This window comes from Cardiocondyla obscurior, linkage group LG29, assembly GCF_019399895.1.
Source record: "Cardiocondyla obscurior isolate alpha-2009 linkage group LG29, Cobs3.1, whole genome shotgun sequence".
Taxonomy (NCBI): Eukaryota; Metazoa; Arthropoda; class Insecta; order Hymenoptera; family Formicidae; genus Cardiocondyla; species Cardiocondyla obscurior.
The window spans coordinates 710563-724138 of NC_091892.1; the positions used below are offsets into that span (position 1 = coordinate 710563).

Below are 13576 nucleotides of genomic sequence, written 5' to 3' on the forward strand. Positions count from 1 at the left end.
TCGATTATACTAATATTACAATAACTGCCCATTATCATATTTCATAAATAGGCGGTCAAATCACACGAATGTTGAAAGGTATTATTATTATTGAAATCCGTGCGGGTGAAATTACACAAGCGGGCAGAAGAGAATAAATAAAATTGCCTCGGGATATATATCGGAAATAGAAATTGTTATATAGCCTCCGAGACTGCGTTTCTGTGTAAACTTCAGGTATTTTGCAAAATTTATCCGACAGCCGCAAATTACGGACTCCTTTTTTTTCTTTATGTAAGAATGTCGTAAAAAGTGTCTTCTCACCTGGCCGAAGTTTCCTTGTCCGAGGACTGTCTGTAATCTAAGCTTATCTCTAGGAAACTCCCATCTAGATTCTTGGGACGGCGGAGGCGGTGGTTTCTCAGCTTCGTGACACTGCGCGGATAGGCGAGAGTTAAATTACAGTTTAGAATTGTCCGAAAATACTTGCTAATTTATATGAGAAGCAGTAAGCGTTCGTCGCGTCGTCGTCTGGAATTAACGTGTCACACGTCATTGACGTGCAATTTCTTTCGCGTTAAGGAAACTAACTTCCGAGATTTTCCACTGACGTGTCTCGGACGTATAACGCGATTTTTCTTATGCAAAACGTTATGAAACCAATCCGATACGTATAACATGCAAATAGCGTGGAGCATTTATGCAAATCAATTGTTCTAATAAAAAAAAGAGGCTTACAATTAAGTTGCATCGAACAAAATAATATCTCGTAGTTATAATATCACATAAATCATTTGCTCCAAATACTTTTCGCGCAATCGTTAAATTAAAAAGCAATTCGAACGGGAAAAAAAAAGATACTCGTGTGATGTGTCAGGCGCATTTAAAAAGGCACGCAAATATAATTATTGTGTTGCTGCTGTCGCATTAAATATGCGGAACGTTCGTTAATTTCTCACCAAGTGCTGTATCCTCGGCAGTTTTGTGATCGCTTTCTCGATGGACGTCTTAAAGTCGCCGTTTTCGAGATTAAGTGCGTCCTTCCTACAGCTTATCTCTGATGACGTGTCCGACTCCTCGAGCACCTGCATAAGCAAATCAACGTCAGCGTAACGTGTACGCAACATGCCGCTCGCACGCGCGTCGGGGAGCCGTTTGAATCGGTCGTCACTCCCGTTTAATTGGGAAGTGCAATGCCGCGTGGCAATGAAGATCCGCGAGATAGATCGAGGCGTCCCGAAAATATTTCTGCGAGTAACATTACCGGCGTAAAAAAAAAAAAAAAATTAAAGAATGATTTTATCAGTCTTTTCCCCTTTTTTTTCGTAATTATTAAAAACTTAATAAGAAAGTTTTAAATGTACAAAGAATTTTGTCCATCTTGAAAAACGTATTAAAAAGAACCGTGTTGAATAATTACGCGACGCATTATCGCGCGAAAAATGCAATCGCTGCAAGAAGCCGAGAGTTTTAATAACAAAGGATCGTTTACGTGATGCGATAATGTGGAAAGCAAATCGGCTTGCCTGTCGACGGCGAAATTTCAATCTCGAAGAACACAGCATGCCCGAATTTAACATTAGGTACCCAGACGAACGAGCCTCTGCTTATTTATATGGTCCCTGTGTGTACTCGTCCCTTCTCCCTTTTATATGCTTCTTTTTTTTACCATCCACGCAAACCTTTGTACCACCATTCAGATTTATTTCCATGACTGTCAAGTTAAATTTAAATTTATGTCCGCATTATTATTTATGAATGTCTCGCGGGCGTGAAAGCATTTCGCTTATGTCATTTCCGGAAATTTTGTGGCCTGTATCATTAATTCCGCTGTTACTTCTGATTAAAAAAAAAATAAAATAAAATAATAATAATTCTCGTTACTCCTGCAAGAAGTAGAATTTTCCCTCGCAAGAAGAGATTTTTTTAAAAACTTATATCAAACGATTTAACATTTTATAATAAACTCAGAAGTACGTTGTCTATAAAGTGATTAGTAATTATACAAACGTGATGGCCGGCACGAATATTTTTATTTTCCAACGCGATTATCTAGATGAGACCTAAACAGGCGAGAAGATTTTCGACCTTCGATGCAACGTTCTTGCCGGCTATCAGAGGAAAATTCCGCGGAAAAAGAATCATCATAGATAATGAGCTGAACAATTTTTGCATTATCCAACAGTGCGTTTATTTTATTTTTTTTCGCCACTATAATGCGCCACGCTCCATCCGACGATACTGCGTTTGCATCGTCGAGATTATTCTGCAAACAATGAACTTGTAGTAATTGTCGAGAAAGGGAGAAGGGGCTTATTAACCATTTTATGAATCATCACAACGTCAGCCTTCGCAAAGGAATTACATTCGATGACCGTGTTTGATATTTATTCACGACGAAGTTACGGCCGTAATATAAAATTTGCAAAAATATGAATGATGAAAATTGCAAATCTGATACTTGCAGAAATATATCTATTTTTTTAACACTCGAGTCTGGAACGATGCGACGTCTCGTTATCGATTAAAACCCGTTTAATTAAAATAGCATGACTGTTCGGTATAACGTTTTCTTATAATTATGGGGCTAGCAAGCCACATTCTGGATCAGCTAATGGTCCATAACAGGGACTATTTCGAGATCGTCAATATGCGCGCTGTCGCGCTAATTATCGAAATGTTGATGTAATTTTACGGGATAACGTCGCTGTTAATATGATAGCTGTATGATAAACGCTAAAGTGCAATAATAATCCCGGTCATACCGCGTAACGGTATGTAAGTGGCACTGCCGCGTGAACGGCAATTTGTACCTCAACATCCCGGTTGTACATCAATTAAAAACGGAGTTACACTCGGCGGTTTTTCATCGCTCTTCCCGCCGACTCTTCCGCTGGTATGATAATTTCAACCACGACCACACTCGAGATCTGATCTCCAATTAAATCGCAATGTTCGATGAATCATATTAAACGGAATATCGTGTTTGTTAAAGACACTAAGCGATCTGTCCGTCTCGTCTCTTACTTCATTAAAAAAGGGAAACTTTGATTAATCTAAATTTTAATTTATTTCAATATTTATTTTTATTAATTTTTTTTTTTTTTTTTTTAATATTGTATCTAAATTTGCGAACTTTTTCTTCAAGCTTTTTCTCACAACCACGTGTCTTCGTGCTTTTTAATAAAATTTAAACTGATTCGAATCGCGCTTACCAGAAGTCCGATCGCCTATGTCGGTTCCGTCTCTTGGAAAAGAGAAAGACGAAATATCACGAATCGATCTAGAGCGTGGCGCGGGCGATTCGCGCATACTTTCTAATCCCGATCTAAGTTAAATCGATCGCACGCGGGCGCGCTGAGCGACCTCGAAACCTCGAACTCACTCACCTTACGATTCCTAAGTATCAGTCTTCTGAGAATGAGCCCGACGCCGACGGCGATGGGAAAGACGACGAGAGTGGCGAGGATATAGCCGACCACGGCAACTGTCTCTTGAGTGGCGATCACGTCGCCGTCGTGCCGCTTCAATATCACCTCACTGACGTTCAGAGATTCCCGCGGGCTCACCGAGATCGGCTCGCCACTCTCGAAGAACGTCCTGTTGAGCACACCGGGATGGTACATCGTGCCGTTGTACTCCGGTAGGATCGAATCGTGATAGGCGGGCCTGTACCTCGTTCTATTGACCGTCGGCGTGAAAGAAGATCCTTTCGACACGGGAGGAATAGCGGTATTCAGGGGCTCGCGATTTTCTTCAGGCTTATCTTTCCGTGAACTCGTTGGGACGGTGGGCTCCTTAAATTTAGGAACCGGAACAGAGGTCGATGCATTTCTACTGATTACCGTGTTATTGATATCCGTCAATTCGGGAGTTTTTTCCGTGGTTATTGTCGTTGCCGTAGGACGATCTTCGTTCTGCGGTGCGGAATCCACCGGAAGCACTACCCGCGGTCGTTCCGAGCCGCGAGCAAACCCGTCCACTGATCCGCTACCATTGAAAATATCCGACGTGTTGTACAGATGCATGATCGGCAGCACGTCGTCCTTGTCTTTCGACTTGTCCGATAAATTACGCGGTCTGACTTCCGGTGATCTCTCACCGGACACGCGTTTACCGTTCTCCGTCACCGTGGGCGTTGATGAGGTAGGTAAAACTTTTGACTTTCTGTTTAGAGTCTCGGTTACGCGGGTGTCGCTCCGAACCGGGGAGACCGTCGTTGCATCTTTAGCTCGATATCTTTTCTGAATTTCTGATGGATCTAGATTACTCGTTTCTTTTTCAATATCCGTCGGCTTCAAGATGCGAGTCTCCGGATTAACAGTGGTCTTTTCAAATTCCGAAAGTATTCTAGGTGTAACCGGGAAAACCGGTGCTGCCGGCGTCGTTGTCGTCGTCGTCGTCGTCGTCGTCGTCGTCGTTGTCGCCGTCGTCGTCGTCGACGACGTCGACGTTGTCATAATCGTAGTCGCGGTCGTTTCATCGATCTGCTCGGTCACGGTCGTCTCGACGATGTCATCCGTTGTTGCGTTCACGTCACTTTCAATCTTGTCCGGCGTCGCGACGCCCTGTTCGTTTTCGGTGTTTCTTCCGATCTCGCTCTCGTCGTTGAAACTCGACGTAGTGACGAAATCCTCCTCGACAAGATGAGACTTCTCTAATTCCGTCGTCGCAATCACGTCGACGAGAACGGACGAATCGGTCGCGTTCATCGTCTCGTCCGTCGCGCTCGAGTTTCGATTCAAGATGCCCATGGCGATGATTTCCTGCGAGCTGCTGTCACCCGGCACCTCGTTCACCCCGCCGGCGCGCGAAACTCCCTGAAAAGACTCGGCTCCCGACGCTTCATCGTCCGAAACTTTTCCGCGAGCCGTGATTCGCGCCCCGTTCGACAACCGATCGTTCACCACCGATTTATTCTGAGCACTCTCGATTTTCTCTTCGCCGGAGTTTACCTGTCTGGTACCGTTCGAAGACACTCCGCTCGAAGAAGCCAACACTCTACGGCGCTTGCTCGTCGCAAGTGAAGACTCTTCGCTGATGGTCGTTCTTTGATTTAATACCGCGCTGGCGCTCTTCCTTAAAAATCGTCGATCGTTGATACCTTCTTGCTCGCTAGTCCGCGACTTGGTGTGATTCCACTTGATCGAACCTCTGTTTCCGATATCGGGCGATTTAACGGATCTTGTCGGCGAGATAACGCTATCGTTCGGAGTAGAATGCGACGAGGTTGATGCTGTCCGTGGACTAGTCGATCGTGGCTGTGAAACAACTTTCCTCGATCGCTCTCCCACCAGATCGTCATCAACGCTAGGTAGCGTTCCAGCAGTTGCGGCTGGCTCGACGGTCGCGCCGGTACTGAGTCCCGCCGGCGTTCGTGCCGGTTCTATACTGCCGTCGCTGGCACGAGGAAGCAGAAGAGGAGAAGACAGCGGCGGCGGCGGTGGTTGCTGCTGCTGCTGCTGCGACGATCCACCGCTCGTTATCTCGGCACCGCTACCAACACGACGATCACCACCTTCTCCTCGCCCCTCTTGTTCCCCGCTTAATCCGGGCCCGGTATAGTTGCGCAACAATCGCGTCACGTTCGTTATCGTATAAGCGTACACGTGTTGCTGCGGATGCTGTTGTTGTTGAGGCTGTTGGTCCGAGTCAACGGTGGCAGGTGGAGACGATTCCGTCGCCGGGGACGACGTCGTCGGCGGCGACGACGATTTCTGAGCGGCATCGTCGTCGGTGGAAACGCGAACCGGTCGATCCGCGACAGAATCCGTGACCGGTTGCTGTTTAACGGTATTCCGATGGGTCCGCTCGCTCTCGATCGCGAAACTCGAGAGCCCGAAGCTGTCATCCGGCACCACGATTCGCAGGGTCGACGATTCCGTCCGCGATGGCAACGACGACGTTGCGGAGTCGTTGCTTTCTCGAGACTTCGTTTTCTGCAGCGTTGACATTACTCTTTCGCCACTCGGTACTTCGTATTCCGATTTCTCGGCATTTCTCGCTTCCGCTTTTATTTCGACAATTTTTTTCGTTTTATTGTCTTTTGCTGAATTACTCCTCTGAAGAATCTCCGTTTCGTTTGGAGCCGCAACCGTCCCGTTCGAGAGTTTCGGGTCGATTTTATTTTTCATAACGATCTTCGCCTCTGCATTGTCGTCGGATTGAACCAGAGATATTTGGGTCGTGTTCTCCTCAATGACGTGGGCCGCGTTTCCTCTCTCTTGCGGAATTCGATCAAGAGTCACGTCCGCGTGAGCGGACGGGTCGCTGCGATGGAATTTATCGTCCACCGCGTTCATTTCGCTCCTCGTTTCCAAGCCGCTGGCGATGCCGGGGCTCGACTCGTTTCCTGAAATAACGTTGGACACAACGTCGGCAGTAGGCCTCGGTTTTCGGTAATATAACCCGTTGCTCGAGCTCCTGAACATATTTTTTATCTTCGACATCTGATTCTTCTCGACCGTCCGTCGTTCTGACGTTTCTAACGCGATGTTCATCTCCTCGTTCATAATTTCCTCCACTGGCGTGGCTATTGTTGCGCTGAATCTTTTCGTGGAGTACCTTCTGCGCGAAGAAGTCGTTGACGTCGCCTCCACGGAATTGCTGTTGCTGCTGTTGGTCACGTTCTGCGCGTCCGGCTGGAGCTTTTGACCGAAGTAAAGAAATTGCGACATATCTTCTACCGGAATGTTACTCTCGACCGGTCGAAAATGATTGTACAACGACTCCGGCATCGATACGATGTTCTTCTTACGCGTGTCCGTGTCTCCCAGTTTTTGATTGAGCGCGACCGACGTTGAGGCTATCGAAGAAATTGTTGAAGAGACATTTTCATACTTCTCGGTTGTCGGCGAAACTTCGGATGCCTTCGTGGGTTGCGATTCAGTCTGCACCTCCACGGCATCGAGATCGATCATGGAAGCAACTTTTTCGATCAATTTTCTCGACGACTGCGACGTCTTTTCTTCTTCCGCTTCCATTCGCGCGTTCGTGACGTAAATTCCGTGCCTAGTCTCTTGGGTTTCCAGAATGTCCGGTGGATCTTTAGAGATATCTCCAGGTCGCGATCTACGATTTAAGGGATTTCGATAGGATTCATGCGAGCGTTGATTCAGAATCTGTCGCCTTCTTGCAGTGAGAATGTTACGCAGCGCCTGCTCGCGTTTAGCTTTCGATGACATTTCCGCGTGTAAAGATGATCTCCCACGCCCACGATGATAATCCGTGATTGACGCATCTGTAAGTAAAAATGGAATCTCTAGCAGATGCGTGATAATATTAATTATTAAGCTTAAATATATAAACGAACGATAACTTAATAGATAAAATCATTGACGAGAAAATTTTAAATTATTTTTTAATTTGCGTAGGTTAAAAAAGAAAAATTATAAAATATTTAATACACATTTCTACATTTACGTCATCAGCAAAAAACTGATAGAACATATTAAATATTTATTTAATATTTCTCTTGCGTAGAAAAAAATAATTCGGTATTAATTAAGATATTTATCTTCAAGTTCTCCACGCTATGGTATATATTACCACGTTGAAAACACATTTAATGCGGTTTCTAAATGTTAATTAATTGCACGCGAAACAATAATGCGATGTGTATAACTGAAGCGATTACGGGTTCCGGTTCGTTCCCGCGCGGCACCGTCGACGAAGAGGGGAATTTCCTACGAACGGATTAAATGCGAATCGCCGTTCGGCGGAACGTCTCGGTGAAAACCGGAAGAACATTGACCGCTCTTCACGCCACACAACAAATGTAATTAAGTTCTCAATTATATTCGCCGCGCGTGCGACGTGCGAAACGAAAGAAATTCCCGCGAAGAAGAGCTCACCGAGTAACGGTGGTTCCTCAGGGTCGCGGATCGCCGAGTAGGTTTGGAGGTTCGAGAGGTCCGGTACCGTTACCTCTTACAGTTCCACGTGCCCAGCGAGTATCCCGCCAATAATCGTCTGTCGCGATTGTAAAAAACGGTCCGAGCAGCGTTTCGTGATCCGATATCCCATTCGAATTCATTCAATAAGTATCACGCTGTTATACAACGCTAAATCCAATATCAAAACATTCACACGTGTTCTTCGCTGTCTAAAACTTCTGCTAAGATTTTAAATAAATATTTCTTTTTTTTTTTTACATAAATCAATTTAATCTTTTAAGCTAATAACGTAGCGATTGAAAAATCGAGGAAAGACTTAGGTAAATAAGAAATAACAAATAAATGAAAAGACTTTGGTGCAACTTTATTATACTATGATATATTGTACATATGTCCATAAATTCCTTCTTTAGGCTTCGTACCCGGACGAACTTCTCGTTTCTCCGTACTTATATCCGAGAATTGCTCCTCGCGGTTTTCTCATGGTACAATAACGTCCGCCGACAGCCATATCGTGCAGATAATGGGCGTTGCTCCGTCTCGCTTCGCTTCGGAAATTCGTTCGTACTGTAAAATGCCGAAGAACGCGCGCCATAATCTTCACGTGCAAGCATGTTTCGCCGGCGGATCATTAAGAGGTCGTCGGTAAGGATTGAGAGAAGAGACCCGCGCGTCACGAATTTATTCTCCGATTGTCTGCGTAAACGGACCCGACGCCTGAAGCGAGCGTTCCTCGAATCGGCAAAAACTCCAGGGGACGATACAGCTGTAACGAACTTAATTTACAGCGACGTAAAAGTCCGGCTTGTTAGCTCGTTAAAAGGTCAAACCAGGCGTTATTTCGCGACACCGTGAACCTCTGAATGGTTCTAATGCGCCGTGAGAAAGCGCCGTGGATTCGGGGATTATCGTGACATACGGCGGTTCGATTTTCACCCGCGGTTCTCCGTCTAATGTATTACTTCGTGCTAAAATATGTTTCCCGCAACGTCGAAACTGCGCACCTAAAGCCGATGTATTTTGGAAATTTAAAACTGAAATTTACGAATATATTTGCGACCGCGAAGATAGGTGTCATTAGGTTTTGAACAATACAGATACCTTAAAATTACTTTACGGCAGATTACAACACTCGAGGGTATAAAAGATTTAGTTCCACGATCTTGGAATTTTTATTTTTAATTTAAGAACGGCTTTCAAGCATGCCTGCGTACGCGACACTCAATTTTTCAATCGGTTTCTGACCGCTAGAGTAATAACTTGTCACCGTGCATACGACAATCCGAGACACTGGTAGATTCTACAGCCAATTCAACATCCTAGAGATACATTTCAACGAAACAGATATTCCGAATGTGCAAATCGCGATGTGGAATCCGCCCCATTGCGGAGGCCGCTTATAAATATACACGAGTATTCCGCCAACCCGAGCCCTGAATAATGCAGTCCGCCTAATCTCAGCCAAAATCGCGGGAATTGTCTGTCGTCTAACCTTCCACTAAATCTGAAGTTTTCACCGGTTTTGAGAAGCCATAAAGTCGCGGTAGTAAAACGTGACAAATGAGAAAAAGAAAACAATCGGACGATCTTGCAAGAATTTTAACAATAGTTCGGGAAAGCGCGATTTATTTTTCGATCTTCAAAATAATTTAGAAATAATTTGCGGAACGAAGTTACGTTGTATGTCGGCGCGTTGAATACTATTCTGGATTTAAAAGAGGCGAATAAAAATTGCAACGTGCGTTATAAAAGCGAGAGAAAGAGAGAGATGGGTAGAGAGACAAGGCTCGCGGTCGCGAATTGTCGTCGTGAACGTGACCGCGTCGTAATATTTTATGCGGACACGTGTATGAGGAAGGTCAGTGTTACTTCTGTTCTTGTTCCGTGGGTTCCCGGTTCTTCGAGTCTTGACAGCCACGGGGGCTGACTTGGCCCGACTGGCTGGCTGACTGCCCGAGTGAACTACAATACGTGCACGTGAGACGACTCCGAGATGTGTCGCACACTCGCGGGCTCTGGACCCACCAGAGCGGTCCCAGATTCGACGTGAGATGCGTCCGGATCCGGCCGTGCATACCGTTTCGCCGTCCTACTTTTGTTGCAAGAGATTCAGCCGGCCTCTTTATTTTATTTTTATTTTATTTTTTTTTTATTTTTATCTTAATGTCTGTTTTTATCGCAACAAACGCGTCCATCATGCGCTGCGGTTTTAATAGCTTCGGCGTAATGCATTCTCACGTCGACGAGCTGCCTTTGTTCGAAAGGGAGGAATTGTTGCCTGCACGGCTCTGTAAAATTATCGAGTATTCATGCAGTATTCGTGTCGAAGCTTTGAGAGCGAGAACAATAAAATAATAGTAGCTGCGTAACAATTGACGTATTTTCCATGAACGTAAACTCCCGGCTCGTTTCTACGTTTGAATTATTTCTCAGAACTGCAAATTTTGTAACTGAGGCGTCAATTTAAAAATTGCCGAGTCTTAATAAGCGCATCGCAGGCACAGGTGCAGCCACAGGAAGTAAGTTTCCTAATGCAGTTAACAGATGATGGGGAATAAAGAAGCAGTTGTAGTTTAAGATGTCATAATGCGTCGGTGTGGCAAATATGTCTCTATTACCGGCGTTATTATGTAATATTAGATGTGGTATGTTTTAAGATATTCCACGATATTGCCGCGCGACTCCTCGCCTGTTCATTGGCTTCCGAAACCTAATGCCGCTTAGCAAAGATCGCAGATAAATAGCAGATAAATATTTCAGGCTTGCAAGTACCCTCCACGTGTGTAACACCTTACGCGTGTAACACGATACGATTCACATCGAGCACGCGTATTCAGATACGCACGAGAAAATCGCGCGGAAAATAATACATTTCTTCAATAGAATATTTTAAGTAAATATCTCCCAACTCCTTCTTCGTCGTTTAATTTTAATGATAATTCTTTCTGAATTTTTTACCTCACAAATATTAATTTACGATTGAAAATATTTGTACAGCCCAGTCTTAAAATTCAGTCTTATTTAGTAAAATGATTACTATAGAGATATTATGTTTCAACGTGCACAAAGAACGTTTCAACTTTGTATTATTCTTCTTCGAGAAGCAGCTCTCCAACGGGAACGACTCTCCAAGCCCTTGCAATTTATATGTCCCGTTTCGAGGGAAGTCGCTTTGTTGACTGAATTTTTAGGGCCGCGTTAGTCCTTCATGTCGAAGATAACCCCTCAGGTTGCCTCGTATCTGCGAATATTATCTGCGGCTTTATTCAGAGAGCCTTGGTCCCGGCGATGATCTCGATGTCACGAGGACTCGCGCAATGGTTCAATATTACGATATACCCCCGAGCATTTAGTCCCATCGGATCGATGATGTAAAAAGAAAAGGAGCAAAGTCACGATGAGTTGGTAGTCCGATGCATCGCTATTTTATGTTAATAAAAAGTATTTTATATTTATAATTTAAAATAAATCCTCAAACAAATTTATTAAAACAACGCGATTATTAATTTAATAATTAAACGCGGTTAAACATTTTTTTTTTTTTAATAATAATTTTGCCACCGTGCTTTGTATTGTCAACTTGATGTAGATGGAATTGAAAATTATAGTCATAAAATACGATAAATGTCGGGCATCGACACTCCAGCAAAAGTGTTACGCGGCGCTGCGGTTACAAAAGCGTATCTCATAATAGCTAGTTTAATCGTGCCAGAATAATCTGCAACGAGCGTAACAATATGCATGCTGCCGGACTTGCAAATCAGGAAAAGCTGGGAGGAATGAAAGCGGAAATGAAAGCCGAAGATCTCATTAGATCTAGTCAGACAAACGTAGAATCTGTAAACGAGACGATCAAAGTTTTCATTATTTTTTTTTAATTTATACAGCGCGGACTAAAAGAACGATTTTTTCAAAACTAAAAAATCTAATTTTTCCCCCTTTTTTAAAATATTCTATATTATCAGATTTTCCGTGAAGATATGTCCTCACGGTGGAAATAGAGCGTTGAAAAGAAATTAATAAATAAGCGAGTTTCAGTCAAGCACGCGAAATAACTCGTGGCGAACGTGAAGCTATTGTCCGTGCGGCATTGTTCGCGCCATTCGTCATCAGTAGTCGAAACATTCACAATCGCGTGTACCCTTATGTAACCGTTTCATACGGCATCGCCCGTTCCGGCAATTTCATGCAATCAAGGCTCGCGGGTTTAATGAATACACGGTAATAATCCGGAAAAAGTCTGGTCTGCACGGCTGCGAACGGAGGCCGGTCGGATGCGGCGTCCGGAGGAGAAGCAGGAAATTGCCGAGAGCGTTATCTCCTCTTGTCGAGAGCCCGCGACAAAGAGGATCGTTTTCCCGCCCACGCTTCCGCTACCATGCGACGACAAATCTCCTTAATCCGGCGTGATCAACGATCCACTCGGAAGCCCTTGAGGTACGCAGACACGCACTATTCTCATGAATGCGTTTCGCGTGCAACTGCAAATTGCGTTGCATCCCCCGCGCGAGTATGAGAACGAAGCGAATAAGAAAGGCGACAATTACTCAGTGCCCGGCAAAACGCGCCTGTCTCATCCCTACAATCGTACAATGAATTCCATCGATGTATTCTTGTAAATTGAAATTTATTCTTCGACGCGAAAGAGCCGCATATAAATTGACGGCTTTAGCAAGTTTTGTTTTCCTGTTAATTTTTTTTTTTTTTTTTATCTTTTGCAGGACGAAATGTTACATACGTATTTTATTTTTTTTTACCGGAAACAATAAAGAAAAATCAAAGGTTTTTTTTTTTCACAAATGTCATAAAAATATAAATTTATATTTCTCGGTTAAAAGAAAGTTCTCATTTTGTCCGCCGTTTATCTCTTCGGAAACGTATTACTCGCACGAGTCGAGAATGTAAAATAAATGATTGCGGTTCACGACGTGGAACGTCGAACTCACTCGCAGCAAGGTCCCATTATTTAAAGCTAGTCAGATATCATCTGCGGGGAGAGTCGTCTTCTGATCCGTGAAGGCGTACACAGTCACGATGAGCCACAATACGCTCCGATGCGAGACCGAAATAATTTTATCGACCGACCGAGCTCTTGATCCAGTCTCCGATCTGTCTCGAACAGTTTGTCTCGCTGTTGGCGACAACGCTCGTAACAATGACAATTACGAATTGTCGGTTCTGATCGACGTTACGGATGGTTCATTAAATATCCGGCGACGCGCGCAATGAAATCGCGTGGCTCACTGCAGTCGAAATATTCGCTGGTTCATCCGGCGCGAATTAAACGGGTCGAGATCAGCGGCGCGAAAGAGATAATCGGTACGTGCATGTTCATTAAATGCAATCGCTTAGTAGCAGTAACGATAATTATCTCTCGTGGATTTTATTGCCGTCATTATGACAAATGACACTTCACCGTCGTTACGATGGTTGATGCAACTAACGAATTTGGATAATTAGATAACAACGCTGATTTTCCAGAATCGATAATTACGCGAGTCTGAAATGCAGTTGAGCAACAACGATGAGGCTAATGATGAGAATCGAGCCGCCGTGTTCGGGTCAAATTTTTTTTTTTTTTTTTTTTAACGATTGCCGCGTCGGCTGGAACAAAGCATTACTCTCGAGGGAATCGATAATTCTTTTTAACACGTCAATTATCGAGAGAAACGGTCTTTAATTTCTCCTTCACGGACGTGCGC

At 44.2% G+C, this 13576-nt stretch overlaps 1 protein-coding gene and 1 long non-coding RNA gene across 5 annotated transcripts in view; one reads left to right on the forward strand and one right to left on the reverse strand.

Moving 5' to 3' along the window:
• Positions 1 to 13576, forward strand: part of LOC139112544 (uncharacterized) — an 89022-nt gene that overhangs the window by 67756 nt on the left and 7690 nt on the right. The gene's annotated exons all lie outside the window — the stretch shown is intronic.
• The window catches only part of LOC139112532 (uncharacterized), a 137659-nt gene that overhangs the window by 9540 nt on the left and 114543 nt on the right, over positions 1 to 13576 (reverse strand). For all 3 annotated transcript variants that reach the window (XM_070673588.1, XM_070673589.1, XM_070673587.1), the window contains exons 4-6: positions 3369 to 7219; positions 939 to 1064; positions 304 to 414 (exon numbers count right to left, since the gene is read on the reverse strand). In XM_070673588.1, coding sequence (XP_070529689.1) covers positions 304 to 414; positions 939 to 1064; positions 3369 to 7219 — 4088 coding nt within the window. The remainder of the gene's footprint in view (positions 1 to 303; positions 415 to 938; positions 1065 to 3368; positions 7220 to 13576) is intronic.